At 33.8% G+C, this 25,595-nt stretch overlaps 4 protein-coding genes across 4 annotated transcripts; 1 reads left to right on the forward strand and 3 right to left on the reverse strand.

The window, feature by feature from the left end:
* On the forward strand, positions 7-2,298 carry LOC105173841 (probable protein phosphatase 2C 44). Its single transcript, XM_011095721.2, has 4 exons — positions 7-211; positions 676-952; positions 1,075-1,229; positions 1,814-2,298. Exons 1-4 carry the CDS (start codon positions 74-76, stop codon positions 1,949-1,951), a joined length of 708 nt encoding a protein of 235 aa, XP_011094023.2. The 5' UTR covers positions 7-73; the 3' UTR covers positions 1,952-2,298.
* Positions 3,170-5,842, reverse strand: LOC105173739 (leucine-rich repeat extensin-like protein 1). Its single transcript, XM_011095608.2, has one exon. The coding sequence runs from the start codon at positions 5,732-5,734 to the stop codon at positions 3,380-3,382; it is 2,355 nt and encodes a 784-aa protein (XP_011093910.1). The 5' UTR covers positions 5,735-5,842; the 3' UTR covers positions 3,170-3,379.
* LOC105173842 (shikimate O-hydroxycinnamoyltransferase-like) lies at positions 13,277-15,338 on the reverse strand. The gene is made up of 2 exons (XM_011095722.2): positions 14,839-15,338; positions 13,277-14,252 (listed from the first exon to the last, which is right to left on the reverse strand). The coding sequence occupies exons 1-2, from the start codon at positions 15,241-15,243 to the stop codon at positions 13,314-13,316; spliced, it is 1,344 nt and encodes a 447-aa protein (XP_011094024.1). The 5' UTR covers positions 15,244-15,338; the 3' UTR covers positions 13,277-13,313.
* On the reverse strand, positions 21,851-25,297 carry LOC105173740. Its single transcript, XM_011095610.2, has 6 exons — positions 24,877-25,297; positions 24,116-24,169; positions 23,605-23,685; positions 22,628-22,697; positions 22,435-22,523; positions 21,851-22,226 (listed from the first exon to the last, which is right to left on the reverse strand). The coding sequence occupies exons 1-6, from the start codon at positions 25,051-25,053 to the stop codon at positions 22,092-22,094; spliced, it is 606 nt and encodes a 201-aa protein (XP_011093912.1). The 5' UTR covers positions 25,054-25,297; the 3' UTR covers positions 21,851-22,091.

Below are 25,595 nucleotides of genomic sequence, written 5' to 3' on the forward strand. Positions count from 1 at the left end.
GTTTAAGTCCTCATCAATTACGAAGAAGGTGTGTCACGGGTTCCACTTGATCGAAGGGCAATCGGGTCATGACATGGAGGACTACCATGTTGCCGAGTACCGGAAGAAGAAGGACCATGTGCTTGGTCTATTTGCAATTTTTGATGGCCATCTAGGTGATCGAGTCCCCAGTTATCTAAAGGATAATCTATTCGACAACATACTTGAGGAGGTTTGCTTCAACTCACCATATATTATTCTTATTTCCCTTTATTTGTAAGTCATGGTATTCCTACATAGAATTGAAACTTTATGGCCTTTGATTAGTCTGGTCGCATTTTGTATCCCCTGAACTCTAACCTATACAAAAATTTACACTGTTAAAAAATTTGATCTTGGATGCTTAAATTAGGGACGAAAGGATCGAATAAGGTAAGGTAGAGGTGATGATACAATGGAAATGTGCAGTCATATGAAGTGTACGAAGTGCACAATTTCTTGATTAAGTAGCTCACTTAATGCTTTTGCACCTAATCTCCATACCTTAGTACAAGGCTCAAATAATGCTGCTTGACTTTGTAATAATCCAACTGTTCACAAGATAATTGTAGAAGAGTTCATGGAAGCGTCTTCCTGTACTTATTATCATTTTAGCCATCCTTTTTCCTGAAGATCTCTTTTTATTAACTTGCGCAGCCTAATTTTTGGGAGGACCCTAGAACTGCTATAAAAAATGCTTATCATTCAACTGATAAAGTTATCCTAGAGAACTCCATGCAATTAGGACCAGGTGGCTCAACTGCAGTAACTGCAATTGTTATTGATGGAAAAGATCTATGGGTGGCCAATGTTGGAGATTCCAGAGCCGTTATTTGCAGTGGTGAAATAGCAGAGCAACTTACCGTCGACCATGAGCCACACAGTGAGAGGAGGAGGATTGAGAAGCAGGGTGGTTTTGTGACAACTCTTCCTGGTAATCTTTGGTGTTTTCAATATATTCTTCTGGATACATTTAAAAGATCGAATTTGACTATACATTACATGTTTTGGGAATTTTGTGATTTGATACCATGGAAATTAAGACTCCCGTTTCAGGAGATGTGCCTCGCGTTAATGGCCAACTTGCTGTTGCACGTGCTTTTGGAGATGAAAACCTGAAAGCACATTTGAGTTCAGAGCCTGATGTACGTAATGTACGGATTGGATCAAGTACACAGTTTGTTATTTTGGCAAGTGATGGCTTGTGGAAGGTCAGGTTTTAATGTTTTTGTTGAGCATCCCTTCCTTCTTTTTAGTTGCAAACTTTCAAGTACTTAAGAGTGTACCACTATGAGCTGGTCTTGTGTGATCATGAATTCTCACATTCTCTCCTCAAAATAATCAAGTTATTAAATCTGCGACAGTAGAGGACAAAAGAGTGGCAACCATGAGTATGGTGTACTATTAGCACTTAGAGGTTCAACATTTGGAAGAAATTTTTTGTCAATTGGAAAATGAAATAAGAAACTCTTCGTCGTGCCAAATGTATCAGTGAATTCTATTTAATTTCTGGAAATGCCTGGTCTCTGTCCTTCCATCCTCTCTCTTTATCTCTTGGCTGATTCGCTTATTCTATCATAAAATGAGTATTTTGTTTAAAGAAATCCATAGTATTAAATAATTCTTGGGTTACACACTTACGACCATATCTGGACTCATCGCCTTTCTTCTCAGCCTTCCAGTATTTCTCATGTATAGGAGGAATCAACATGGAATGATTTCTAGACTGATACCATATTGTCCCCACAATGATGAGATGTGACGTATTATTTGCTTAAGATTTTACACTTGGCAGGTGATGAGTAATCAAGAGGCTGTCGACATGGTAAGACCCATCAAGGATCCTCAAGCAGCTGCAAAGCGTTTAACCACAGAGGCTTTGGCTAGAAAAAGTAAAGATGATATATCATGCATTGTCATACGCTTCGGATGATGAGTGAAAACAAAGACGTTAAACAAAAACAAAGAGAAAAAGGAGCAACCGACTAGTGACAAGTATTCCAAAACGTGTCTCGATTTGTATGTTGCTCTTGTTTGAATAATTTGGTTTGTTGGAAAGAGAAAGAATGTAATCTTGTTGCTTGGAATAGTATACTTGCTTGAACAATCAAAAGTAGCTAGTTTTGATGTTTTCTTCTTTTTTTTTTTTTTTTCCCTAAAGAATTATTGGGTTAGATGATTTACTGTACGGACATTTTTTAGATAGGAAACATTTGTGTGCATAAAGTTTTGTGAGTTAGATATGAATGATGGCACATTTTCTGCCCGACCTGGGATGAAGGATATTGCAGTTTCTTTTATGTGCATGTATATGGGGAACTAATTGATATTGGACGCCAACTTATTGAGTTGCCTTTCGGCTGTCGGAAGTTCCAGAGTTGTATTTCTAGTCAGGCTCGTAAGCATACATCCATGGCCGTTTGGGACGATTTCACTGGTTTTGCCCTACCAAAATGCTGCACCAGGGAGACTTCTATATCGCAGCATTCAAGCCTGAGGGTTGTTTCTTGCCACGGTTTGATCTAATTCTTCCTTTTGAAAAAACGAAATCTTGTTTCCACAACAAAACACTGGCTTGTTTTGGTCATTTTTGCTGATCCTCGAGAGAGATAACAGCCCTCTATTTGAGAGGGAATCCACACCTCACATTCTGGAGTGGAAAACCATCTCAGGAATGGCCTGGATTAGAAAAGTTTAATTTATCCCACCTCAAGTCTCTGCCATTCTTAGGCAGCAAGAGTACTTAAGAAAGTTGTGGATCCTAATTCCTGGAGTTAAGCTTTCATGGTCGGCTGGTTTTGTTTGTGACGGAGATCTTGAACCAATTATAGCAAGAATGTTTGGGATAGGATGAGAGATTTATGGTGGGTCTACTGTGAATCCCCTTCCCCTGTTTCTTCAGGTTGTGCTCCTGAATTACAACAGTAGGTTTAAAGGAAAGTGCTGACATAGAAGGCAAAGATGATACACATTCCATTCATAACACAGCAAGATCAAGATCAAGATGAAGAAAGAGAAAAAGAAAGTACTTCATGCTAAAGAATGTAAGTTTAGACTTATACACAATGAACACTTGTATAAAAATGAACTAATGATGCTTGTTAACCCCGCCCCTTAACCCACCCATTCTCTTCGATACACTTTAATTATAAGACCGCCAATAATTTGAGTTCGAAAAAATAATGAAGAAAAAAACCCGGAAATGAATTGGGAAAAGAAACTAAGACTATGCTAATTGCTGCAGCAGCAGCTTCTGGACATGAAACCACAGATCATCAGAAGAGACGCCAACTTATTTACTGTTGGTGAAGATTGGCCTTGTTTTCTTCTCAGTCCCTTTTGAGGATTTTGATAGCAGTGATCAGTAGTATGGGATGGCAGGGGGTGGTGGAGATGCGTAGGAAACTCCTACTATTGGAGGCAATGGTATGTTTTCCTTGGGAGGTGGTGGTGGTGGAGACGAATAGACGTATGGTGGGGGAGGAGATGGTGATGGAGGCGGCGGAGATGAGTATTTGTATGGTGGTGGTGGAGATGGTAAGGGGGGAGGTGGAGATGAGTATTTGTATGGTGGAGGTGGAGATGAGTATTTGTATGGTGGAGGTGGAGAGGGCGAGGGAGGTGGTGGTGATTTACATTCAGCAGTAGGTGGGGGAGATGGTGAGGGCGGCGGTGGTGATGAATATACATACGGTGGTGGTGGGGAGGCTGAGGGTGGTGGTGGAGATGCGTAGACATAAGGTGGCGGGGGAGATGGTGAGGGAGGGGGTGGTGATTGATATACGTATGGCGGTGGAGGGGATGGTGAAGGTGGAGGAGGTGATGAATAGACATAAGGTGGTGGAGGCGATGAGTAAACGTAAGGTGGTGGAGGTGAGGGTGAAGGCGGAGGAGGTGATGAGTATACGTAAGGTGGTGGAGGTGATGGTGAAGGCGGAGGAGGTGATGAGTATACATAAGGTGGTGGAGGCGAGGGTGAAGGCGGAGGGGGTGATGAATACCCGTAAGGTGGTGGAGGCGAGGGTGAAGGTGGGGGAGGTGATGAATAAACGTAAGGTGGAGGCGGCGACGGTGAAGGTGGGGGCGGCGGAGACGATGAAGGTGGAGGTGGCGATGAATATATGTAGGATGGTGGTGGTGGCGGCGGTGATGAATAAACATATGGTGGTGGCGGAGGTGGACTCTTGGGCGCATAATAAGTTGGAGGTGGTGGAGGTGGCGGTGATCTATAGTGTGTGGTGGGTGATGACTCATGCTGCGGCGGTGGTGGTGTCACATGTTCGTGAGACGGTGGTGGAGGTGGTGGAAGGCGAGTTCCTGGAGAGACTTCGTGAGTAGGTGGCGGCGGTTGGAAAGACTTGGTTGGTGGTGGAGAAGGAGGTGGAGGGTGCGACCTACTACTGGGTGAAGACTTCGACGTGGGCGGAGGCGGTGGAGAAGGCCTGATAAACGGCCTAGGCCCACGAGCCGGCTTAGGCGAAGGAGGATTCGGCGCCACCGGCCCCCTCCTACCCGGGACCGGAGCAACGGTTCCGCCACCACCGCACTTAGACTTGCTACAGTCAAATGGCTTAGCAGCATCAGAGGAACACTCCCTCGCCGACCTCTGATTACTCTTATTTGGAATACAATTCTCCCGCCCATCGGAAACCGCCCCGCCACCAAATCTGCTGCACTCCGGCGCCTCTCTGGTGAAGTAATTGTACGAATAAGTGAAGTTCTGAAGCCGCGGCAATTGACAAACGGCGGCTGGCACCTCCCCAGTGAGGCGGTTGTGAGCCACGTCCAGCTGTTCCAGGCTCCGCATGCGGCTGACCTCCGACGGCAGCGGCCCCTGAAGATTGTTGAAGCTGACATCAAACACCGTCAGTTCCTTCAACATCCCAATCTGCGGCGGCAAGCACCCCGTCAGGTTATCATTCATCAAAATCAGCTCGTTCAGAGTCTTGCCCATGTTCCCAATGCTGCCGGGGATACAGCCTCCAAGATTGTTATTAGCAAGAACCAAAACGGAAACCGGCGAGTTCCCAAGATTCTCCGGGATCCCGAACTGGAACCTGTTATCATTCAGAAACAGGGCATCCAAATCTTTGTCGAAAACCTGGGACGGAACACCGCCCTCGAACTCATTAAACCGGAGGTCCAAGAATTTCAAAGACGGCAACGAGAGTACAACCTTCGGAAACCCCCCAACGAACCGGTTGTTGCTCAGATCAAGCTCAAACAGCAGCTTCAGTTTCTTGAAGCTGTTAGGAACGACGCCGCAGAACCGGTTGGAGTTGATGTGGAAAAGGGCCAGATCGGTGAGCAAGCCGAGCTCGTCAGGCAGGTACCCAGCAATATCGGCGTGGTTGAGGTCAATGCCGGCCACCACTCTGGCGGAGGAGTTGGAGAGTGAGGGGGCGCAGAAAACTCCGCCGTAGGAACAAACATTAGAGCCAGTCCAGTTGGCAGTGAAGTTGAAAGGATCAGAGAAAATGGCTTTCTTCCAAGCTTGCAAGGCAATGTAGGCCTGGCGGAGGCTCGGGTTCTCGAAGCTCAAGGTTTTGGCATCTCTATTAATGTCGTCTAAGTCGATATCGCCCTCTCCGGCGACGACATTGGGGATCTGGGAGGCGAAGGTGCACAGAACAAGAACTGCTAGAAACAAGAAGGAGGGACAGCGCCGCCGTGAGGGCGGCGGCATTGGGCTTGGGGTGGTGGTGGGAAGAGTCATAGGGGAAACTTCAATGAGGAATGAAAATGGTGAGGTGAACACATTAAAAGAGAGAGTTGGAGCTGCCAAAATAATGAATCAAATTGAATAGGCACAGTACAGATACTGCCTGGTTGGCTCAATTTATTCTTTCGTTTCTTTATTTATTTTTTATTTTTTTATTTTGATTATTATATCTTAATTTGAATTAATTAAAATTATTGATTAGTAATAATAATAATAATCTTGGTAACCATGATTTATTTTAATTTTATAACAATGGTAAAGTCAAATTTGTGTAATGGGACACCATTAAGAGGATTGGTGTCATCAAGTTCTTGAAAATACTAATTTTTATTCAAAATAAAATAGAATTTGAAAAATTATAAAATAGAGAAAAAGAGCAAAAGTCTTTTACGCTTTGCCAGTTGGGTTTTTGCTAATTCCATATTCAAAGAAAAGAATATATTCTCACAACCTCAGGATTTTCTATCACACTTTTGTATCATAATTCATATACTAGTATCAAATTAACGAGCGATTAATATGTATTCTCTTTCAGATTAAAAAATAATAATAATATTTCAATTAGATTATAACTTAGAAATAAAATCACATAAAAAGTACGCACATGCGCTATAAAAGATTATTATAAATTTGTTGTAATTATAAATACCTTATTTTTATTTAAAAAATTATATATATCATTAACGATCGTCTAAATAGTACCTTTACAATGAACTGTCATGAGATGGTATTTGTTAAATAATTAATAATTTATAAAATGATAAAAATATATTTGTAATTAAGATAAATTTTAACAACCCGTTGAAACTTTTATTAAAAAAAAAAAAAGGAAAAGTAATTATGCATAAAATTAGGGTTTGGATTGGGAGAATCCAGCATGACAAGGCAGCACGTCACAAATACATTTGAAAAGGGGGAAGCTGAAAGAGAAAGGAGGAGCAGTTTCAACAGTGTGTTGGACACAGCTATTAATTATTATTTATTATTATATGATTTAATATTGTGATTGATTTATTTATTAAAAAAATTTTGTTATAGGTTTTGTTTGCTACGCGTTTTTCATCTTTTCTACACTCAATCTTAGTATGTATTTCTTTTTTATATATACAGTGTACGATTAATTATATCAATTAATAAAAATACAAATTCGACAATTAATTTGCGACATCAATAATTAAAATCAATAAATATATCTAAATGTGATAAATAAATAACAAATTATTATAGAAGTAAACGTATATCTATGTTTATAAGACTCGGACTCATAATTATTTTATTAAAAGTCTTAAACTTACCAATCAAGTAACGTCTCGTTCACAATAGATTTTATAACCAACATTTATTCTCTCATTCGATTTTCTTATCCAACTTAGAATACGAGTTTCCGCGCTACTTTTGAAAACGCAAACACGATTTTAAAAACACTCGGAACCTAGGTCTTACATTGAAGATGAAGCTTGGTTGGCCAAGGGGTGATTATTCTCAAAAATAAAAAAGAAAAGGCAAAAGTCAACCTAGGCCTAGAATTAAGAAACCTTTGGTTGTTTTTGGTTTTGTTTTCTGTGAAATTCTAATTCAGGTTGGACTCGATTAAATCTAAATTATTCATATGGTAAGTGTAATAAATTTATTATTTAAAATTAATATATAGTTTAAAAAAAGTGATCAATCACATAATAAGTATATTTGATTCGAACAAATCTGATTCGGGCAAGAAATTTTCTTGTTGTCATTTTAAAGTTTAGGATTTCAACAAGAAATGTGTGTTTCATTAGGGAAAAATTATATTGTTCTCTCCTGGGGTCTGGATTATTATATGTCAATTGTCTGTGGTATGAAAAATGCATATTATTGACGTTTGTTTTTGTTCAATAAATATATTTCTCCTTCAGTCAAAATTTATGAATTTGCTAATATGAGCTAAAACAATGAATGAAAATCTATATTTGCTCCCAATTGATTTATTACTGATTTGGTCAAACAAAAAAAAATCTGACCAAACAACCCTATACATCTTAACATACGCTAATACATGTGATGAGGTACATATTTACCTTTGTAAGGATAGCTGGTTAGCAAATATTTGTCTACCTGTAATAAGTTAGTAATTAGTTAATCGGTGATAAACATGGACTTCAATTCAATCTTTTTGGTAATATCAACAACTTTTATGAATTTTAACTAATGGGTGGATCTATTCATTTGATAGAACTAACATTTATGGGTACTAAGTGTGTTTTTCAAACAATAGGAAGCCTACGTATAGCTATACCAAATTTTAGGAGAAGGCACTGCAGTTATACTTTTCAACTATGTATAAATTTTCATGTGAAGATGACAATATATTTGAATTAATTGATAAAATTGCATTCTATATTATCAGTGGTGTCAAATCAAATATATATATATATATATTTTATTTAAATGAAACTAAGTGTTATTTTTTCATTCTAATTGTTAGGTGTCGATACCCTTATTTTATCTACCACTTTTTTTTATATAAATTTATTGCGAAAACTTAAATTTTAACTGCAGCTAATCAGTATTCTACATTTACTACAGGTAATACAGTTAAAATATTTATCATGATTTTCAATTTTGAATAATATTCTGACATTACTTACAAAAACAACAACCTGCAGCTTTTGTTAATATTCATCGTAATTTTTTTCACTTCTAACTCTGATAATTAATTACAATAAAAAAATCATATTTTTTCTAATGACTTGTAATATCTTGTTGACGCACATTAATAATTCTTTAAATATTTATAATTATATTAAATTTCATTGAGAGAGAGCTCGTTGTAATTTGACCATAATTTTATTTGTTGTGGCATGCATGCATGCATGTATATATATATATAGAGAGAGAGAGAGAGGGAGAGATGAAGAGGAGAGAGAAAAAAGCGTCGAAGTGTAAACAGTAAATGAAGGGACAAAGTATTCACTCACTATTATTCATCGGAGCCCATTCAATTATTTTCAGACAAAAAAGTGAGAGAGAGAGAGAGAAGACTTTTGTTGTTACCTTTTCATTAATGTATATAAAATTATATATTGATTGTTGCCAGAGCAGAAAGCGGGACCCACACTCACCTATTACACCCTTCTCACGTTCTTTCAACTCTCCTTTCTCTCTCCCTTTTTTCTTATATTATTTATTTATTTATTTTATTATTATTAATTGTCATTTTACAAACCGCGTTCTTACCTCCAAATTATTATTATTATTAGAAATAATTATATCGTCCCAAGTTTAATGAAATTATAAATAGATTCTTCATAATTTAAAAAATTATTTTCAGTATTATTGATGTTTGTTTTTGTATAATAAATAGACTCATTTTCTAATTAAAATTTATTGAATTTATTGACAATAATAAAAAAGTTAAATGAAATACTATATTACTCGCGATCGATTTATTGCATGTTAAATAAATATTTTCTACCAAACTACTCTTATACATCCTAATCACACGCTAATACATGTAATGAGGTATACCATCACTTCATTACCTTTATAAAGGTATTTTGGTTAGAAAATATCTGTTTGATCAGTAATTAATAAATCAATCAACAATAATTATGAATTTTCATTCAACTTTTCTTGTTGTTAATATCAGCAAACCTAATAAATCTTGACTAAGGAATAATTTTTTTTATTAGACACAAACCAACGCCATCGGTACTAAATTCTACCATCCTCTAAAATTTGACATAATTACATCATTATTCGATTCTAAATACTTTCCCTAAATCAAAAGTCTTGCTTTAATTCGCTTTTTTCTTTACATTTTTAATTAATATAAAAAACTTCCATTTTAGAGGAATATAATTTGCTTAGTTTATAAGAAAAAGAAGAATTTTCCACATATATATCTAATAATATGTTGTTGTTAGAGGAGAAATGAGTCGAAAAAATAGCATATTTTAATTGTATAATATTTAATGAAATTATTTCTAATTAAAAGATTATTCAGAATATATATTAAATAATATAAAATTTTCATTAAAAATTAAATCATATATTTCAGATATATTCACGTCGAAAATATAATTATAAAAAAAGTCCTATATTTTTGTGCTTCCTCATAATAACTTCTTTTATTATTATTATTAATTTTTTTTTTGTACTGACAAATTCCATATTTTTTTTAAATAATATATCATAACAAAGTTACAATAATGATAATTAATAATAAGTTGATATTTAAAATGGAGTAAATTAATCACCGCCGTCTAATGCTGTACATCACTTCCCCGTTGGAGACAGCCTGTCCGCCCAACCAAAACATTTCTTCCATCATTTGTTACTCTATTTTTGTTAATACTGATGATGCTGCAATAATTATGTATACATATAATAAATAATTTTTTATATTTTAAAATTTATTATAAATATAAATAAAATATTATATATATATATTTTTTAAAAAAATATTAGTGATATAATAAAAAATAATATAATAGTATCACAAACAACTATTTATAAGTATAAAGTCTCTTTCTTTTTATATTAGTAGAAATAACTGATATTTTCCCTCATTTGCATATGTTATATTCGTTAGATTTGAAAAACTATAAGTATCTTTAAAATTAAAAATAATTATGTAGCTTTCAGACGATAAGGTTAATATAATTACTTTACCCTTACTAAATTTAAAAAAAATATATAAATATAAAAGAATTGAAGGGTGGGTAAGTAAATAATACATATGACATTATTCCACAAAAATATTTAAAAAGTTCCAAAAACATATAAATTTTTAATTTGACAATCCAAAAAGGACATTATGATCAATTCACCGTAAAAATTAAATGAAAACGTAATGACAACTAACGGGATGGGCTAGCTGCTTGACAGATGTTAAAATTAAAAAAATATTTATAATTTTTTTAAATAATCATGATATATTTATAATTATATTAACTCTGAAGGGAGCCTCCTGTAATTTATCAATTTTGTTAATATAACTAATATTTTCCTCCTCCTAACTTTATATTTTACCCCAAATAAAATAGCAAAAAATGGAAAAGAAAAAAAGCTCGTGAGCTGCTCTATATTTTTTTTGATATTCCCATAAAAGAAAGTAATAATTACCAATTCCTACTTACTTTTCAACAAATTGAGGGATGGTGGCCATGTGCATTGCGCCCTTCAATCATATAAAGCCATGTGCTATGTGCTCCCATTTTTCTATCTTTCTCAAAAACTTCCCCGTTATATTGTATGGACACTTCAAAAAATTATCTGATATAGTATCAAATATGCACTAAACATGAATATAATTTGAATATAGCATTTGTGTATCAAAAAATATATTAAATATAGCTGTATCAATGCATATCTTGTCTAATATTTTTTTTAAATTTTTCGTGTTACTGTGTCTATTCATCATAACTTCCCTAATATCAATAATAATAATAAAAAAGGTTCCCAAGACAAAATGTATTTAAATCTTTGTATTGCCCATTTGTATAGTTGTATGTTTCAACTATAGGAATTTCTCATATGGTACCATTAATCAATTAAATGTATCATTTAAAAATATATTTTATAAATAAAGAAGATATTAAAAAGTTTTTTAAATATGTTCCTTTTCGAGTTTTGCCTCGGACAATGCAATAAGACATGCCTACGAGAATATAAGTGAGTTGTACGGGGACTTATAAATTACCCACTAAGTAATAGAGAAAATTGAACTCACAATTATTTGATTGCAAGTGAATCATTTTTACCAATTAAAATTAATAAACGTCGGTTTAGATACAGTTCAAAAGTAATAATGTACAGTGATATTTTAAAAAATGGATAATAATATTGTACACTCGCTGATTTATGGTCTATTTACACAAATCATTCATCCATTTGAAAAATTACACATACTCCTACAAGAAAGGTCAATATAATTACACAAATTACCCCAATTTTTAACTAAAAAGAGTAATTTTTATAATTATACAAAAAATATAATCAATTTATATAAATAATCTTAGATTAGGGATATAGATATAATTATTCCTTTAAAAAATATATCCCAAATATTGCCGACGTTTTGTCCCATCCTGTTACGCTTTTTACATGATCGTACGATGATGATGGATTGGATACAGCTTTTTAACAGGAGCTCTCTGGGGTAAATTAATATTCATTTACCTTTTCTTTCTTTTTTTTTTTCCAAAAAAATTCAATTACAAAATAATTCATATATCTCTATATTGTTTAATGAAAGGTCTGCATTTACTTTCTATTATTAGATTGGATAAATTATTTAACGTACCATTTGTAAGATGTTTGTTTTGTATATTGGAAGTGTGATTTTATTCCTTAAGCCCCATATAAATTACTGTTCTTCTTTAATAACTAAACCCACTTAAATAGGTGGAATGAGTTATTCAACCGAAACAATTCAAATAAATATAATATAATTAATATGCTCGAACAATAGTGTTTTGATATATTCTCTATGGGTGGTGATATTTAAATGAATATTTTTGGGCTGACAAATTTAAATTGACTGAAAAGACATATATAGTACTTTCTTATTACTGTTTTAGTCCTCCAATATTCAAAAGAATGAATAATGTTTATATTACTTTCAAATAAACTAAGTGAATGATACATAGTTTCGATTTTTACTTAATAAAATAATTTATAATCAAATCACTTATTTTTATGAAATTCATGAAAATACAGTTTGGAGGGAGATACAATTTTAGAATTTATAAGCCGCTCAAACTCCTCGTCTGTAATTAATGTGGGTCCCTTGTCAACGTCATAAACCATCCAAATAATTAACATTTGAATAATCAATAACCTATGATGCAGACTTCATACATATTCAAATTATTATATAAGAGGGTAAGAAACAAATATAAAGATGTAGAAAGTAATTTCTTTTTCCCCATAAAAGAACAAGAGGGACAATCATCACACATGTTGCTGGGGTCTTATCCAAAACCCACCACAATTTGCAGAAACAACATAAAAAAGTAGACAAAGTTGGGGGTGAAAGTTCCTGCACACTTTTAGCCATAATTGATTCTAGGGTTTTTTGTGAGAAAATTGGGTCAAAAATCAAATATGTTTCAGATTTGATTTTTTTATTTCAAATATTATTATATTTTATGTTCTATTTCATATATACATACTGCAACGTCATTGTAGAGATGGGATGGGGAGACATTGAATAATTTGCACACCATTGAAGGCCTGTTTTCGGTTTAGGCCCAAGCCCAGGTGTGGGTTCTTTGGGCTGGACCAAAATTACAAACTCAAGCAGCCAATTCATTATCTTGGGTTGCGTTTTTTGCATTAGCGGATTTGAAATTCATCATAACTAATTTTTTAAATATATTTGAATAATTTTAAACGTAAAGGATTTCAAATCATTCTATTTTAATTTTGAACTATATTTTGATGAATATGTATGAATTTTAAATTTCTTTTGAATTGAGTTATTTGGAATTCTTTTTTAAATCTTTCCTGTTATCTTAGTACATAAATAAATTAATTTTTTTAAAAAATACAGTATGCGTTTGTAACACGAATTTACAATAAAATATCATAATCAATCAAGATTCAGATACTCACAATTGAAGGGCCTGAACACGTGAGGAGCACGTGCCTCAACCAAGTCTAGGTGCTTTTTCTTTAGATGCACGTAGACGATCCAATTCCCATTCCCGCTTGCGCTCGGCATTGGCATCACGTACCCGGTTTCCCCTCCCCACGGGAAATGGTACGACCCGAATTCCGGTCTACCCCACCCGAAATCTACTTCCTGCACCGGAAACCTTTGACCCGAAGACACCACCACGGCCGCCTCGTCGTTTTCATCTTTGCAGTACACCTTCACCACCGCCGGCTTCGGCCTCAGCACCTCCACCCAGTCTATCAACGCTAGGAAATGCTCCGCCGTGGACGCCATCGCTACGCATTCATGCACCATATCCGCCACCCCCGTGAGCGACGTCGTTTGGAGCTCACCTACACTCGCTTCCACGTACGGTATCGAGAGGACGTTCCCGAAATAGCAGTCCAACGACGTCGTTCTGCCGCTTAGCCTCGTTCTTCCGTCAACTACGATGCCTAATTTTACGGCCTTGGAGCGATCATCGCAGGCGGCGGCTAAGGATTTCCAGAGAAATGCACTGAAGGACTCGATTTTGCTTCTCTTGGTGCCGTTGTAACTGGCCTGGGACTGGAGGCGATCGATTTCATCGGATTTCACGCAGTAGATTCGGCTAGTCAGGTGGTCGTCATCATCGGCGGAAGGAGTCGGTGGCATAGACAATAGCGGCGCGTAGAGTCTGTCGATGGATTTATGTGGTTGTGGAGGGCGGCGGGGGTTGAAGAGGGAGCGGCGGAAGGAGGGGAGACGCGTGATGGGCTTTGCTCGAGCGATCTCCGCCCACGCAGTGAGAAACATGTCGGCGGAGTAGGCGTCCGCCACGCGGTGGTCGAAAGTGCATCCGATGAATAGTCCGCCGCATTTCAGCTCCGTCGCCTGCGCCATTACGATACGCCAACTGTACACTAATTGAAATAATATCCGAACATGCAAAATTTAAACTACGGTGATACTTACTATAACCAGCTGTCTCGAAGGGTATTTATTATACAATAACTAATACTAGAGAGTATTTATAATTTTCTAAACGAAGAACTAATTATACTTATGACAATTATAAAAAAACTAATTTTAATTTATTTTTAATAATACTCGTCATGTAATTCTCGCGAGTATATAAAAAGAAAGTTGGTGTGAAATGATAAGAAAAAAGAAATTTGTTAAAAGAATAAATTATAATTATAAATATTATAATAAATTTAGAGAAGTAAGGTGACAGAGAAATATGGGGTAATAGATAAGTTAAGAGGAAAAAACATAATTATAAAATTATTAAAAATATTAAAATTATTAATTTGACCAAATATTTTTAAAGAGAAGAAATGAAATGAAGGATAAATTGTCAATTTAAAGTTTGTATGATAAAAAAATTCTTTTATAACAGTATAGATTAAGAGTAATATGATGCAATTATTGTATTTTCTTTTTTCTTTTAATTTCAGATACGTAGGGAAGTTATTACCTGAATCGAGAGCACGCCATGCATCTTAACAGGAACAAGTTTCCCATGTACAGATACATCTGGTCGATAAAGATCGACGTCTTTCAGCTCTACATCAGCATAAGCCACTGTAAAATCCACCCCACGGTTGTTGCAGAGCATCTCCGGCTCGCCGTGGCGGTTTTGCACGAGTTCTCCGGCGAACGGGTAGAAGGATACCAGAGCCTGAGCCAGGGCCTTCTTGAGCACCGCCACCGCATTTTCCGGCGACTCGGTGATTTTGTTGTAGCAGAAGAAAATTGCGAAGTCAAGGGGTGGGAGGAGCAAGTCCAGATTGGACATGGGCAGCCAGTGCTCCTGCACCGGCAACACCGCAGCCACCACCTCGCTCCGCCTCACCACCACCGGAAAACCACCGGAGTCCATTTTGACAGGTTATGTTTGATGAGAGATAAGTTAAGTGAGAAAAACACCAGTGGTTGTAGCGTGTGAGAGAGACGAAGGTAGATAATATTGGTGCATGCAGCAAGGGGTAGAGGGCATGTATATATATATATATATATACGCGTGTGGGGTAAATAACAAAAGACTCTCATGGAATCTATTTTAATTATAAATATATCTTTATTATTTAAAAAAATTACAAATACTCAAAAAGATATCCCCTATAATGAATTGATTGAAAGGGTACTTATTAGTTTATTTATAATAAATTTTAGGAGAGCTTATTTATGACAAACTTTAGGAGAGCTCTTTATAATTTTCACTATATATAATGATTTGGGTTAGTGTGATTTAATTCGTTAAGGTTTATAAATATATGTATATTAAAATTTAATTTTAAGGTGATGCTGATTTATTTTATCCCATCTTGTAAGTATCAAAATGGCAATCTTCGTCCTATATTAATCTATTTTAAAAATTAAATTATATAATTTTAAAAGTTTGGCACATTAATCGAAGACAAGAATGATTGAAATTTGTTAAAATGATCGTAAAAGCGTACTTGACATGCTTAATTTGATGCACTTTTTCTTTTGTAAATTTAGCATATTCTAATTATTTTTATTTTTAATATGGGAAACTTTTAAACTTAAATGGCAAAATTAACAAAATATATTTATGTAGGACTAAAAATGAAAAATTTCCCCCATCTTGACCATATCAGATTGGTAATTTGTTAATTAGAAGGGCGGTGTATTGATGGAAAATTCTAATTCAAAATAAATTTTGATGAAATTTAAATGAGTTATACTATAAGAGTAATATATTTTTGTATACAAATTAAAAAAAATTATAAATACAGATTTTTCGTGCAAATACGATAAAGGATTTAAGTAATTATAATAGTATTGACATTTCTTAAAATTAGATCAAAAATGCACAAACACTCTTTTTTTTTTGTAAAAATTATAGTTACACCCTGAGAGATTATTGTTGTAATGAAACCTATATTCCCTTCAACATGTAAAACTTACACAAACACCTGGATAAATGCAATTTTTTGTCCTAAAAAATAGTCATTAATGGATTTTGATCCTCAAATAATTTAATATTGCAATTTTGGTCCTGAAACTTTAACTCTTTTGGCACTTTTGGTCCTTCCGTTAACTTTTTCGTTAAACTTAATGGAAATTTCATTTACAGTGGAAAACTTGCTATTTTCTCCCATTTCGTGGTATTTTTTAAGTTGTAATTCAATGCATTTATTTTTTCTATTAATTTTCAAACTTTGAAAGAGAAAAAATAAAAAATAAGCAACAAATTTTCTAAAATTTATAGACTACTTCTTGTTAAGACTATTTAAGAAGAAAAAATAGCAGTAAGGTAAGAGAGAAAAAATAATTGTAATTGTGGGTATATTAAATATATAAAAGTTTGTGTGCAAAAAATATATGGAGAATGGGTGAGAGAATTATGGGGTAGTTGGTTGAAAGAAAAAATGAATTAAGAGGTTAATTACTATTCTAACCCAATTTTTATTATAAGAGAAGAAACGAATTAAGGGATAAATTTGGGTATTCAAAAATTGATAAAATAATAGGATATTTTTACAATAATATAAATAAACTAATGTAGAGAGTGTATAACGTTTTTGGTCCAATAAGTTAAGTTTATTTCATTTTTTGTCCCATTCATTATGAAATTAGCACTTTTAGTCTTGTAACTTATAAAAATTAGCGTTTTTGGTCCTCATCAATTTTTTTATCTACAACTTAACGGTGCAGCGCACATGCCTAGCATATGATTATTAAAAATTTTAGTTGGAAAGAAAAATTTCAATTTTAGTCATGAAAATATGAGAATGACAATTTTGGTCCTATACGAATCAATTTTGATAATTTTATTCTATAATTTTAATAATAATTTTGTACATTAAGAACAAAATAATTGGAAAAATATACCTAATCGAGCTGGTCACGTACACTTTTATGCTCAATTAAGTAAATTTCAGCCATTTTTGTTCTTAACATGTGAAATTTTCTAAAATTACAGAATAAAATAATTATAATAAATTTATATAGAACTAAAATTACCACCTTACACTTACAGAAATTAAATTATAATTTTTGCAAGGTGCAAATTTACATGGTTTTGTAATATACTACTACTAATTGTAATTAAATAATAAGGGTGGTGAGTTTTGGATATTGACTAATTAATTAAGTAGTGACCTTTTCAATTTTGACCAATTTTGACTTGACATGGTATTTACAATTTAATATTTAAATGTCCTTATATATGTATTGTCCCATAAAATAATTAAGGATTTTAACACGTACACGGTTACAATGTTTTATTCAACACAACTCAGTCGTGTAAAATACTTCTTCTTCATAATTATCTAAGTGATGAATCATTGGTTAATTGCAATTTGCAAATATTCGTTCTTAGCGTTTAATTGAAGATTTGCGAGGTCTTTTATTTGACTTGACAAAACCATAAAATAATTATAATAGTTTGGTAAAATTAATCGGTTGATTCTCGAACTCATAATCTCGTAGCTATGAAACTATTATTAAAAAGTACAAATATTCGTCGTAGTTCACACACACGCGGACACACATATATAGGCATGGCATATTGAACTCAAATCCGGCAGAATCCGCCCCGGACCTGTCCTTAATGGGGCGGGTTCGAGTCCAAAAAGTTAAATGTGAGGCGGGTAGTGGATCCTAAGAATTCGGACTCGATCGGTTTGGGACAGCCCCTCCCTGGTATAATTTTTTAATATATATGTGTATATTATTTTAATTTATTTTGGTAAAATAAACACTAAAAAATTATTGTATTATTTATTTGTTTATTGTTGAGCAAATAAATTTATTTTTTAAACTTGAATATTTAAGTTAGGTCATGAGCACTTTTATTTGTAACTGATTTGTTAAATTTATATGTATATGTATATTTATGAAATAAATAAAAAAAATTGAATTTATCGGATTAGACCTGCCCGACGAACTTTGTACCGAGGCAGGGGGGTCTCGAATCTACCCATATCCGTACCGTTGCGACCTATATATATATATAGAGAGAGAGAGAGAGAGACTCAAACATGTGTCTGTGATCGTGTGTGTGTGTGTGTGGTGGAAAGTCATTTTTCACCCATATCTCAATCGAAATATTATACTATGTGCGTAAACAAATAAAAGAGGGTTTTTTTTATAGGATTGACGAATGAATAAATATCGTGGGTTATAATGTCCTTTCTTTACCTCATCTTATGTTAACTATATTAATAATGTAATTCACTATTTTTTTCTATTTAAAAAAAAGAAGAGAAAAGTATGATATAAATTCGAATTTCGAAGCAAAAGTTTTCATAGTTAATTGAACCATAATTATTGTCTTAATTAACAATATAAAAGAAAATATTCAATTAATAATTTAATATTATCTTGAATATTTGGTCTTATTAATATATTTAATTAATATTCTCATGCATCTAATTGATATATACTCAATTTCAACTATATCTTAATCAAGCTCATTAAATGTTTTATTTATTAACAACGTTCACTTACCCTTATCAATAGCCGAGTTGTTAAGATTAAGATTTTATGAATAAATTAAAAATTATGAGTTCGAGTCCTATTAGATGTATGAATATTTATTTGTATCACTTTATATAAGTTTATTATAATTTACATACTTTATTAGTTCTTGGTTACATTGATATACTGACAAAATCGGTGTATCGCCTAATTTATTAAAATATTGATGTAATCATGTAATTATAGTTTCTATATAAGAAAAAGAAAAGGGATAACTACACTCCCTTCCTGAAGTTTTATGTAATTATACGTAGACCCACAGTGGTTTGAAAAATTAAGTCTAGCACCCTTGAGACTTGCTTCCGTTTTACAAATAAGTCCCACCGTTAGTCAAAGATTGAATGAAAATGGATAATTACATCGATCGACTTGTTACTGACTTACTATAGATCAAACATTTTTTTCCCGACTAAACTACCCTTATAACGGTGAAGAATATACCTTCTCATATGCATTAATGCGTGAAGACTATGGAGATAACTTGATCATAAAAAGATTTATTTAACCTATAATAGATCAGTAATAAATCAATCGGAGGTAAATGTAGTTTTTTTTTTTTACTTTTTGGTTAATGTCAGCAAATCCGATGAATTTTGGTTAATGGAGGAACTTATTTGTTAGACGAAAACAAACTTCAGAAGTGCAAAATATAATTTTTTAAACTAGGAGATTTATGTATAATTACACCAATTTAAAAAAAAAAGAAGAGTGTAATTATTCCAAAAGAAAATGCAAATGGTGTAGCCATGAAAATAGTTCATAAAATGAAAATAACTTTCAAATTAAAAAAATACAAAAATAATTTTGAAAGATGAAATCAAAGGCGCCGTTGGATTTGGTGCATCGTGTTGACTTCTGATTTGAGAGGAAACGATGATTGGAACTAAGATGACCCAGTCACACTACCAAATCCACCTAAAAACTTTGCCTAATTATACGATCCAACATTGAATTTAAAATGACTCAACCCTTTTGTTTTTTCTTATGTTTTAGGCATTACATCTTAGTCTGACATGACTTATTAGCAGTAATCCAATCATACATTTCCTGCATAACATAATTTGGGATCATTACTCGGATAAACTTTTGACTTCTGTTCGAACTCGATTCGATTAATGCAAAAGTATTCGACTTTTGACATTAGTATTTATGTTAGTATTGAGTTTTGTATTTCGACACTCAATTTTGGATAATATTACACTAACTGAGATGGTGCTTGTGTGGATTGTTCGAACATCTAATATATCCATAAATAATCACAAAAAAATTAGATATAACATGAAATTTTTTTACCCAAATTAAGTCCGAACAAATTATAGAATAAATATAGCACACTTATCATGTAATTAATCACTTTTTTTTAAATTATGCGTCAATTACACAATAAATATATTATTAATTTTACAGACAATCAGATGCTCTTGGTGGTTGATGATATTCCCAACCATTGACTGCCTTGTTTTTCTTTTTTGAGGAAAAGGAGATGAATATGATAATAAGTAATCAAAGATACAAAGTCTGAACTCAATTTATTAGAAACACATATCACAATCAAACTCCTAATTATGTAATTAATAATTATATAATAATATGAGTGTCTATTTACATAAATTTTCTCTGTATTTTAAAAATTTATACATACAAAGAAAAAAAAACATCAATATTATTTGAAGAAATCATGCATATTTTTTGAAAAATTATATATACACTCCCAAAAACGTCAACAACACTACACCAGTGGTTTTCATAATTAAATAAAAATAAAAATTAATTTATGTAAATAGATCATAATATGCTTTTTTTTTTTAATTTTTTTTATTTGAGGTATCGTAGTTTTATGTTTATGTTCTTCAACTTCGCTTTATATAGTCAAACTGCTCCTCCTGATCCTATCTCTACAAAGCTCTGTAAGAGAATATAAGGTAAGTTCTAATGATAGCTTTTCGATATTTAAATCAGTAAAAATTAGTACAAAAATAACTTAAGAAGTAATAAATACGATAAATGATTCATACCTAATATTTTGGGTTATGTATTTATAGTAACGATCAAATTGTACGGCTTAATGTAATATGTTGATTTAGTGAGAATCAAAACAATCTGAGTAAAAGTAGACGCATTTTTGGAGTTTTGTGTTACTTTTAGGGATAATTACATTTAAATTTCATGATCTATGGTCTATTTATATAAGCTATACGCATCTTTTGTCTAATTACAGAAATCACCTTCATAGCCAACAAATAGGGATAGTTTATATAATATTACTGACGCTGTTGAAGTATTTGTGTAATTTTTCAAAAAATAGAGTAATATTGATATTTTTGAGGAATGTATCCATAATTTTTTAAAAGATAAAAATAACATATTTAAATAAACCATAAATTGAAGAATGCGGATATAATTATCATACTTGCAAGTCAATGTTACTTCTCCAATTCGGATATTGAAAATCATTCTGTAGCTTGAAGAGAAAGGGAGTATACATATTTCATTTTTAGGAATTGCCTATTGTATCATGAATTTAATTAATAATTAAATAACAATTTATAATACTTATAATTAATTAATAATAATTATTAAAATAAACAATTTATGATTCAGAATAAGAATTATACTACCATTAAAATAGATAATAAATCAAAACACTAATTAATAGTTACCGTTGAAATAAACAAACTACTAGTATTAAAGTAGAACATACGTACGTCTTAACATTTATGACTCGTTACCTCATACTCAAAAATATCAAGTTTAGCACCAAAATAAAATTCATAGGTAAATACATACATATAGAGTCAACATGAATAACAATTTATTTATAATAAACTAACAATTATAATTAAATTAATAAAAAAATGGAATTTATGTCTTAATAGCCATTAATCCTAGATTAAACATAATGCTAGCATAATTTTTAATGATCAAATTTATATTAATGGATCAGATATGAGGGATGTTAATGGATCTGATTTGACCAAACTCAGAATTAAATCCGACAGGTTGAACCCACTACACTAGAATTTATGATTGTTAGACAACAAAATCATTGGACAGACAAAGTACCAAGTTATCTTAAACTCCATTATCCATTACAACAAATCTAAAAGACTTTGGTGTCTATTTTGGTAAGGGCTACAGTTACATTCAGTACAATCACAAATCAATTTGGTCTATGTGATCATCAACTACCACACAGAATCGCACCGTCACGTCTTGCCCCTACCGAGCTTTGAGTTCCTCCTCAAATTGAAGCAGTTTCTCCTTAAGGGGATGCAAGAACGATTTCAAGTCCTGGAGGATCCGCTGCTTATCTTGTGCAGCAACGTCCTTGTCCTCACTGAGCTTCACTTGAATCTGCAGAACATGAGGGTATTTTCAAACCATTTGAAATTGAGTTCCTTGAGGCTCGGAAGCTTTATATGCTAGGGAATGTATATATACATATTCACGCGCAAACAGACACATGGAGAGCATATCACTGTACGGAAACAAGACATGTTTTATCTCCTTGCGGCCTATTGAATTCCTGCCTACAAGTACTTGAGTAATTAATGTAACATACCTGCAAGTCATCCAGCTCGCCCAAGGAGAACTCTGCTACATCTATGTGGCCTTTCACCTTCTTTTTTTCTCCACCGATATGCCACTCCCCTATTTTTCATGTTGAAGCACGTATGCGAAAGATAAATATGAAGACAAACACAAAAACAGCATAAAATGATTGCACAAGTTCCGGAAGGAATAAATGGCGTTACCTTTGACTTGTAAGGTTAACTCATAGGTATAGCCGACCCGCTTTTTGTTTCGGACGGTAACCAAGAATGCCTGCACGAAGATGCTTATTAAATCATGGCTGACTCACATGATTAACAAGAAATTTGAGTGGTAACTAAGAAACTATTGTTTTAATGTCAAATCAAGCTTATCTCAAACAACCATGTCAGTCCAATCTATAATGATTTTCCACCGATATCAACACTTTTACTCCCCTACCATTATTTGGTTGTTTGAGAAAAAGTAAATGGCATTACTATCTGGTTTCTTTAGATGAGTATCCCAATTCTACGAACAGCTCTGCCCTATTCTATGGAATGTAACCAAATAAAGTATAGATTCTTTTTTGCTAAGAACTGAGCAGGGCCTTAGATGTATAGCATGTTATCTCTCTCGTCATACATGCAGAAGTCAGAAACAAAATGTGAATAAAACTGCAACATAATGAAATCAGAAAAAAGGACCTGGTGTAACCAACAGACAACAACCAAATTGTCTTGGAACCAGCAAGGGAATTTTGTAATATAGTATCTGACATCTTGAACAAATGCCTAAGGATAGAAAATGATAGCAAAAATGTAAGGTACCGGTCCTTCCTTGCACTTTTATTGCCAAGATCTTCCACGTGTTTGATTAAGCTTTCTACTGAACTGATAACGTTGACTAGATCGACCAATATAATTACATTTTCTAACCTTACAGTAACTAATATCAATAACTTTTTGCAGAATTTTGCCCACTTACAATCTAAGGAAAGTGATAAGAAACAATTCGAATAACTACCGCAGACTCTAACAGAGATTAATCTATATTAAGTTTCCAGATATAGAGGAACATAAATAAAAGTTAACTGGTGCGAATATCTTAACACGATTGAGCAAAGTCACTTGGGAACTGATCTGCAAAAGCTCACAAGAAAATAAATTTTTCAACATGTAACTATTTAACAGGCACTCACATCTCCAGAGCATCTTGTGACTTCTGCTATTTCTGCCTTACCGTCAGAGAACTCCAGGGACCCCACAGACGCAAGCAACTCCTGCAACGAAAGACCGACAAAGAGACATCGGAATCTTAATGCCAGTGCATAAGGTACAGCCAGGATTTTTGTCAATCATGCACAAGTTTCAGAGCGGTTTTATGATATCACATCTGAAATTTATGTGAAATCTACCATTGGAGGCATTTTTTTATTCTGAAAAAGTTAATTCTTCAGAAAGCTCACACCAAGATTTGTAAAATCAAAAATCCAAGATCTAACATATTGCCTCTTCACATCAATAATGAAGTTCATAATGGTATTAAAATATTTTCCTTCAGTCCTATAGTATTTTCCTTTCTCCTTTATTCATCCTAATCTCCATGTCCACATCCATACTGCAACTTTATACAGGTCTACAATGAGACTTTTAGGACTGTACCAAACAGGAAAAAGTAAAAGAATTTAGCAAATGTTTATAGGTGCCAACCTTAATCCTATCAGTTGCCCATTTATTTAAATTTTTCTCCTCCCATGTTCCAGCCTGCATAGAGCAAATTAAGGTTAGCAAACACAACAACGTTAGAATAGACAAAATGAGCTTAAACCCGTAAGCTACTGCATCCAAATCAATGACTGTCAGACCACGTGAATTAAAAACCTCTCTATTCCACAGAATCCCAGACACGAACCTAAAATCAACCATCAAGACGAGGTGCGACGGACACAGAAACTATGTAAGCAGTCAATACAACAACATGGACTCATCAGTATCATGATTTGAAATTGCAGAATCTGTAAGTGTAACCCCCTGATGTAGCAAACAAACCCCTGAAGGAAATGTTGTAGCACACATTTGTTTACAATGATTGGCATGCCATGTAACAGATAATGTGTTAGCTTCCATTTATCACATACAAGATACATAAGAAATTCTTGCGCCGTATAGAGCACTGGAATGTCTTGTTTGCCTTCAAAGATTCGTTAAGAGTGACGGAAACTTATTCCCTTCACCCCAGTCTTTTATTCTTCATCAATCCTAAATCTCATAAACACCACATTCCTACACATCATTTGATAAAGACCCCTCTTCACAGCTCTACGCATACAAATTCTCAGAACATCTCCATTCAATTAACTTCTATACCAATAAGTCCAGAAAGACAAACAAAAAGACAACACTGAAAGATGTGCTCTTTTTCAATTGAACAAGCCAAAATCATAACTTTTCTCTATCTCGGAAATGCATACCCTATTCCAGGCCGACCCGAGGTGGGCTTGGTTAGGTTGATTGCAGACGTCCGCCGGGTCAATCTTCTTCGGCACAGGTAAAGGCGCGGCATCACGGCTCACCTCTCGAACCCAATACGTGTACGAAGCCGATTCCACCGTCTTCTCCGCCGACACGGCCGCCGCACCTCCCTCCATTCCTCCGTATGCGGATCAAGAAGCTGACAATAATGCAACGAAATACAGAAGACAGAAATGGAATTGAAAACCGAAACCAAGAATCTCTGAAATTCTTCTTCGAAAATTGATGATTAGGGAGGCGGGGTTTGGTTGATTCGCGAAGGTTCGTGGTGGGGTGTGGGCGAATGGCAGCTGATTCCAAGATTTGTGGTTCAATATTGACTGGCTGGAGCTGGACTTTGAATTTGTAAGACTGATAATTCTGATTAATTAATGTTAACTACGTTTTATTGATGGTAATAAAAAGGTAACGTCGGAGTGGAGGGTTTTCTGGAATTCTCTATCCGGATGTGGTTCCCTGATGGGCGAAACCCGGCCCAAACTGATACTGGGCTAGACTTAAGTATTATGGGCTTTTCATAAAGTAATAGGTTTTGAGGATTATTGGGCCTTATTGACTGGCCCATGTTCTTCTCAACATGGGTATGTCTTTCAAGTAGAATTTCTCGTAGAGCTGTGCCTGTAATTAAATCATCGAGCGCATTATTGTTGGAACGACT

The sequence above is a fragment of the Sesamum indicum genome, linkage group LG11, assembly GCF_000512975.1.
Source record: "Sesamum indicum cultivar Zhongzhi No. 13 linkage group LG11, S_indicum_v1.0, whole genome shotgun sequence".
Classification (NCBI taxonomy): Eukaryota; Viridiplantae; Streptophyta; class Magnoliopsida; order Lamiales; family Pedaliaceae; genus Sesamum; species Sesamum indicum.

Excerpts from the sequence above, each read along its gene's own strand:
- LOC105173841 (XM_011095721.2), top strand. The coding sequence starts at position 74 with ATGGAGGACTACCATGTTGCCGAGTACCGGAAGAAGAAGGACCATGTG. Across the intron at positions 212-675 it reads TCGACAACATACTTGAGGAG|CCTAATTTTTGGGAGGACCC; the intron begins GTTTGCTTCAAC and ends TAACTTGCGCAG. Across the intron at positions 1,230-1,813 it reads CAAGTGATGGCTTGTGGAAG|GTGATGAGTAATCAAGAGGC; the intron begins GTCAGGTTTTAA and ends TACACTTGGCAG.
- LOC105173739 (XM_011095608.2), bottom strand. The coding sequence starts at position 5,734 with ATGACTCTTCCCACCACCACCCCAAGCCCAATGCCGCCGCCCTCACGG.
- LOC105173842 (XM_011095722.2), bottom strand. The coding sequence starts at position 15,243 with ATGGACTCCGGTGGTTTTCCGGTGGTGGTGAGGCGGAGCGAGGTGGTG. Across the intron at positions 14,253-14,838 it reads ATGGCGTGCTCTCGATTCAG|GCGACGGAGCTGAAATGCGG; the intron begins GTAATAACTTCC and ends GTAATGGCGCAG.
- LOC105173740 (XM_011095610.2), bottom strand. The coding sequence starts at position 25,053 with ATGGAGGGAGGTGCGGCGGCCGTGTCGGCGGAGAAGACGGTGGAATCG. Across the intron at positions 24,170-24,876 it reads TCGGGTCGGCCTGGAATAGG|GCTGGAACATGGGAGGAGAA; the intron begins GTATGCATTTCC and ends TGCTCTATGCAG. Across the intron at positions 22,698-23,604 it reads TCACAAGATGCTCTGGAGAT|GCATTCTTGGTTACCGTCCG; the intron begins GTGAGTGCCTGT and ends ATCTTCGTGCAG.